Source organism: Lolium perenne, chromosome 3 (genome assembly GCF_019359855.2).
Source record: "Lolium perenne isolate Kyuss_39 chromosome 3, Kyuss_2.0, whole genome shotgun sequence".
NCBI lineage: Eukaryota > Viridiplantae > Streptophyta > Magnoliopsida > Poales > Poaceae > Lolium > Lolium perenne.
This window is the reverse complement of record NC_067246.2, coordinates 130,100,628-130,107,007: the sequence shown is the minus strand read 5'-3', so window position 1 is coordinate 130,107,007 and position 6,380 is coordinate 130,100,628. Positions and strand designations below refer to the sequence as shown.

Here is a 6,380-nt window from a genome sequence, read left to right as displayed (position 1 = left end):
CAGAGACCGGATTTCCGTCTATCTGAATCATTCCGCCCATCAACTCAACAAATTCAACTTTATGGCCACCAGCTAGCTAGACTAACTTCCCCTATATACACATATTCTCCAAGCCAGACATTTTCTTCATATGATCATGTCTCAGAATCAACTACACATTCTGTGTGCACCTACAACCTACACCTGAGCATGCATGCGCATAACTTGTTTCTCCTAGCTAGTCGCCGCAGTAAACTTATTCAACAAGAACTTTGTAAAAGTTGGTACTAATTAGTTTGCTTTATCACCACAGATATACATACACTTTAAACAAGGCTAGACTAGTTCTATATTTTACTGACTTTAAAGAGGAAAGTTGCATGCACGGCCTCTTTATCCTCCACTAGTTAGCTCCAGTTGTCTTCATCTACTGCCCCCTAACCCGATTTAGTGGAACATAATATTTCGAAAACAATAAAGCAGTTCCCCACTAGCTAGGCGCGCATCTCCTTTAATCCCACTGTCTATGCAAAGTCTCTGAATTTGGATTACTTTACACCATGGCCCATAAGGTTGACTGTTAAGCAGTACTAGCTGAATGATTTTATTCTTCTCACAGTGCCCCTACATGCCCTCCACTCCACATATAATTGCGTGCACTCCCCAGTAATGTAACTATTAAAAGTGCATCAGCACTAGCAGTACCTCCTATCCCGTTCGAAAATACCACATTTGAAAATATATGGTGCCCTAAAAATTAAAAGGTGTAATCAATTTTCTCTTACTTTGGTTATATATTAACGTTTACAAGTCATTTGGCCCAGATGAAATTAGTAGCAGTAGATATTTCACCATGTTTTTTTCTCATATATCACATTAACTAGCATACTCATACAAAGTGATTGGTGTTTCAAACGTTGGACATTGGAGATCATGGGGATTACTTCGTATCTAGCTTTTTTTCGAAACGGAGGCATCACGCCCCAGCCTCTGCATACTTCATATCTAGCTACAAATGTAAGAGTATGAATAGTGAAAAAAGCTGGAGTTACCATAATTCTATATGCCTGCATGCCGGAAAAGTATTAGCTAGTCAGGCTTTTTACCATCTGCAGCTCATCATAGTTTGAACCTTAAGTAAACTATGACCGTTGGTGCTCGGCATGTTGCGTGCATGGCTGTCGCTTGTATGGCCATCAAACACCACTACGGCAGGTCTCTGACCAATGTCCACCACTCTTGAGGAGCTACTATATATAAGCATTATACACACAAAATTCCTTCATACCTAATAAGGATATTCTAACCTCTTATTAACTTGTGGCACCTACCGTCACAGAGTTGAACAACAACCAGTCTCTCAGTTGGATCTCGATCGTTTTCATGACATTGTTCGAAAGAAGAAAATAATACGGTATGCCGTTATTACACTCCAAGAATGAATATGGTATATAGATTATAAATTTGCATGGTCTGTTGCTTTAGCTTCTGGGGCTAGCCAGGCTGCACCAGCAAGTCTAATGTGATGATGACTACAAGGCCCTGAAAAATTCCATAGGGAAAGCTCTGACCTATGCCTTTAATCTCCACTTTTGATTTTTATAAGCAGCAGACTCCACTGAGATTCACATCCCCATCATGCATGCCCCAGACAAATAGTATTATAGTTAACAATACTAAATCCATTCTGTTCTTGCAGACAACTAACATCTGCAGGGTGTTGGTTCCTTTGTGTCCAAACCAAGGAAAGCCTCTCCTCCTTCTCTCTCCTGCCATTGCCTTCTGGCTCTCCTCTATTCAAGCTGAGGAAAAGGTAGCTGCATGCTCTCCTTGCCGAGCCGGCGCCATGGAGGCCAACAAACCAAGCTACTATCTCTTCGCCGCTGTCTTTGCGGCACTCCTTCTGTCCTCCATGGCTGGTTAGCTAGAGCTCCACATGGTTATTGCCTTTTTTTAGTTAGGTCGTGAATGTGCTTTTGTTTTCTAGTCCCTCTGTCCTCCATGGCTGGTTAGCTAGAGCTCCACACGGTTATTGCATTTCTTTTTAGTTAGGTCATGAATGTGTTTTTTTTTCTTCTAGTCCTATGTTAGTTCTTGTGCATCAGAGAAATATTGGTTGCATCACTTCATTCCTGTTGTGATTCTTTGGAGTTTGTTTGATGCAGGAGCGCCAAGGAAGCTTCTTAATGAAGATCATGCAGGATCGACGATGGTATATAAATCACCTAGCTAGATCATTGAATATATATTCTTTGATTTTTTATATTTCTGCAGTTATATTCCCTTGTAGCTAGCTAGAAATGATGTTCTTAATTTCTGGCATAAAGAAACAGAACATTGTGAGAAAGCTTGATTGAATTTTATTTAAGAAGAAGGATTCTGTGATAAATCAATTCTTTATTTTTTTATCCCATCCCCTTTTGCTCGGAAGAGCACAGATATTAATAGGACATATGCAACCAAATTGTCTAGGTAGGCATTAGACCGATCGATGCAGTTTCTCCATACATGGGTTTTTCTATAATCCATGAATTAACTCCCGAGTGAATACCCACTACTTTCACACTTTTAACATGAATTACCCTCACTTAGTGTTTTTCAAATTTTACCCCTTCTAAGAGCATGTCTAACAGGCCCCGTATTTTTTCGCCCCTTAAAACGCGAGTAGAGGGTCCTGTATTCACTTTTCGCCGGCCGAAAACTCGGACGAGCGAGCAGACCCCGTATCCCCACCCCGTAAAACAGAATATTCTTGCATCAGCTGTTCGTGGCCGAGCGCGCGGTTCCGCGGAATGCACATACGCCCCATCACGGATCCTTTCCGCTGATCCAGCAGCTTCATGCGGTCCTCCGTTTGCTTCAAGCCAAACAGGAGCAGCATCATCTCCGTCTCGTCGTCGTTGAGCCACTCGTCGATATCCGAATCGTCGGAATCCGGCGACGACCAATCGGTCGACGTCGCGTCCAAATCCGCCATGTGCACATCCTCCGAAGCCATCTACCACGGTGTACCATACATCAGCCCCAAATCCGACCAATTTACCGGCGGCAACGAAGAAGAACGCGGCGGAATACTCACCGGCGACAAACGGCGGAGAAGACCACGGCGGGAGGGCGGGCGGCGCGCGCGGAGGGACGCGGAACTTCGGCGGGGGTGCGGCGGAGGTGCGGCGGGCGTCGACGCAGCTCGACGCGGCTCGGCGGACGGCGGAGGGGCGCGGATCTGACGGATTCCGGCGGCGGCGCGCGGGTGGCGGCGGCGGCGCGCGGGGGAAAATGGGTGGGGGGAACTGAAATGTCCGCGCGCGCTTTCGGAATTGGGATACTGGTTTCGCCCACTATCCCCGCTCCCACCCCGCACAAGTAGGGGGCGACGACCCGCCCCGTACTCGAAAACAGCAAAAAACGATGCGGGGGCCGTTTTTACGGGGCGTGCTAGACGGCCGGGTAGAGCCGAGACCCTCAAATCGGCGGTTATTATACGGGTTTGCCCCTTTTACGGGGTCTGTTAGACCTGCTCTAAGATTTTCACGACGGTCTGCCTGTAGGTCATGATCGTCAGGTAGACGTGGCATGCCACATCATAGTTCCCCTCCTGGTATATTTGGTTCCTGAGCTTCACTTCCTATGACCCGAACCAGCCCAAACAAAGAGATACACTTTCACTAAATGGGATAATCCAAATAACAATATCCTAAATGAGTTAATTCATGTAAAAAATGTGAAAACGAATGTATAAACGAAATTCACTCTTAATTCCTACATATAAGTCAAACCACCTTTTTTACGGGTTGATTACTTAGAAGTTAGAACAAACCCTTTGAGATTTTGTAGTAACCATAACCATCAGAACCAAACCATTCATTGTCATTTGGATATGTCACTTTCTCAAATCCTTCGAGTCAAATATATAGAGGTTTTAGCTAGATCCACATACACCTTCATTAATATATAGGCACTTGGGTACAAAGTAACTGAAATTGTAGGTTTCTCCATAAAATTGTGCTAATATCTATCATCAAATATACATAGTAGAAAAATATATATTAGGATGAATCTAATGACAGATGTTTATATACATTCTATAAACTTGGTCATACTTAAAATAGCTTGCTTATGACAACTCAAGAACTTCATTAATTCGAAAGAGAGATAGTATGTCGGCTTGAATTAGCGCAGCACTACATACGGTCGACCATTTGTAACATTATACTGTACTATGATCTATTACATGTAAAGTTGCTAACTGAATATACATTTTCTCTTGTTAATTAGTTTTGTATGTGTAACTTAGTCAGTAATAATTTCTTTTTTGCACTACTACTTTGTTGAGTCTTGTGCAATGCATCCATGCATATGACATGACATGACACACCAGAATCATTCATGCAGCAGCAGGAGGACGACGATGTGTTGGTGGTGGTGCACGGCGGGAGAATCCTCAGGCAGGTGAAGACGAACGACTATGGGTCTTACGACCCAACTCCGACCATGGCGAAGCCTCACTTCAAGGACATACCTAACTGATTAACCGGCCATCTACATATCTGAGACCGACGGCTGGATGTATACTGCTGCTACGTGCTTCAACTATCAAGATCTTGACCGATGGCCGGGTTAATGATCCCACACATATATGGGAAAGTATGATATGCCCTACATATTATTTTGTCCTCAATAAATCTCGTCTCATGTATATCAATGAGCGACACGCGCGTGGAACATATATATTTGTATGAATGTACACTTGTATTTTGTGGATATATACACGTCGTGTGCATTCTTGTCTGGTACATACTATATGTTAACCATTCGTGCATATGTGCACTGTAATGTCTATGTCTACCGAGTTTTGGCATGAAGATGAATTATGATATTCCTTTTTTTTATTGCGAAACTGAATTATGATATTCTTGCTTGGTATGATTATTAGCATGTTTTAGTTTCATTTGACAACCATCTATTGGCTATCAATATGTGACAAGACTACTGACAGTGATTGCGAAAGCATATAAGATATATATGTACATGACTGTCCTTCTTAAGAGATTCAACAATAGAGAACTGAGGTCAAACCATTTCAGCTTCTTTCATGGATTATTTTTGCATAGAAATAATATAGCTCGTGGAACGAAGCTGAGCTTAATCACCTTGTGGCTTGTGCATCTCTATGCATATGATTTTTGTGGCATATTGGCATGATACCAAATCTGATATGTAGAATTCATACCCTACACTGATCTTCTATTTCCTGGAAAAAAATTCCTACCAGCTTAAGTGTAGTATGGAATCCAAACTTTTCTTTTTGCAACTTTGCAAGTTAATACTACCGCACCATGGGTTTAACAAGTTGCTCGAAACAAAACAAAAAAAACGTCATGGCATTCGGAATTCTTGTTAAGATAAGCATACCTGATGAAAAGCAGATGCAATACTTCATTGGAAACCGAAGTATTCCCAGAATACTTCAAAAAAAAAAAAAAACTGAGCTCCCAAACGGAGCGTAAGTGTACTATCGAATCCAAACTATTCCCTCCGGTCCATGGGTTTAACAAGTTCCTCAAAACTCCACTCAATTTTTTCCCTCAAAACAATACAAAAAAACGGTGATGGCATTCGAAATTCTTGTTTAGATAGGCATACCTGGGCCATCCATATGCACTACCCAGCCGATCCATTGTCCCGTGTCAGTAGATCGCCATCCCTATTCGCCGCTCATTGCAGGAGCGATTTGCTCCTGCTTAAGCGACGGATAGGATGGGCCGGCCCATTAGCGTCTGGCATGTACTGTTTTTCCTTTTGTTTTCTGGTTTTTTTTGGGGTTTTCAGGTTTTTCGGTTTTGCATGGTTTCTTTTGGTTTTTGCTGGTTTTCATGATGACGATTTTTTTCAGATTTTTTTATTCTGATTTAAAATGTTCTTATTATAAATTTGTTAGAATTCTAAATTTGTTCAAATTTGAAATTTGCTCAAATATGAATTTTGTTCGACATGAAATTCTTTGTTTTTAAAATTGTTCGGTTTTTAATTTGTCGATTTTGAATTTTGTTCTGTTTCGAATTTTGTTCAGATTTTAAAATCCAAACTGAACGAAAAAAAAAAGAAAAAAGAAAAATCTTAAACGGGCCGAGCCCATAGCTGGTATTGATTGCGCCGGCCTGAGCGGGGACGATCGTCCGCTCCGCTTAAGGCGGCCTATAGGCGCACCCTCAGTAGATTCGGTCCAAAATGATGCGCCATTCCCACAAATCTTTCAAGGCTGACGGCCCTTTTTCTTTTTGAGATGGTGACGGCCCTTTCAACAGCTGCGGCCTGAAACGGGCGACGACGCGGCCCCGTAAACGGCTGACCGCACACTACGGCCGACATGCGCGAGCAACAAACGTGGCGCTTCGAGTCAG

The 6,380-nt window shown here is 42.6% G+C and overlaps 1 protein-coding gene across 3 annotated transcripts; it reads left to right on the top strand.

Moving 5' to 3' along the window:
* Positions 1 to 1,652: 1,652 nt before the first annotated feature.
* On the top strand, positions 1,653 to 4,772 carry LOC127342418 (uncharacterized). 3 transcript variants are annotated; one of them, XM_051368375.2, is made up of 3 exons: positions 1,653 to 1,898; positions 2,145 to 2,191; positions 4,378 to 4,772. In XM_051368375.2, exons 1-3 carry the CDS (start codon positions 1,826 to 1,828, stop codon positions 4,504 to 4,506), a joined length of 249 nt encoding a protein of 82 aa, XP_051224335.1. In that variant the 5' UTR covers positions 1,653 to 1,825; the 3' UTR covers positions 4,507 to 4,772. The 3 variants fall into 3 exon arrangements, with proteins under 3 accessions (XP_051224335.1, XP_051224334.1, XP_051224333.1); XM_051368374.2 differs by having other exon boundaries at positions 1,654 to 1,898; positions 4,375 to 4,772; XM_051368373.2 differs by having other exon boundaries at positions 1,660 to 1,898; positions 4,372 to 4,772.
* Positions 4,773 to 6,380: the final 1,608 nt, after the last annotated feature.

Bases quoted from the DNA above. Each gene is read 5' to 3' on its own strand.
- LOC127342418 (XM_051368373.2), top strand. From the start codon at position 1,826: ATGGAGGCCAACAAACCAAGCTACTATCTCTTCGCCGCTGTCTTTGCG. The intron at 1,899-2,144 runs GTTAGCTAGAGC...TGTTTGATGCAG, and splicing joins CCTTCTGTCCTCCATGGCTG to GAGCGCCAAGGAAGCTTCTT. The intron at 2,192-4,371 runs GTATATAAATCA...TCATTCATGCAG, and splicing joins ATCATGCAGGATCGACGATG to CAGCAGGAGGACGACGATGT.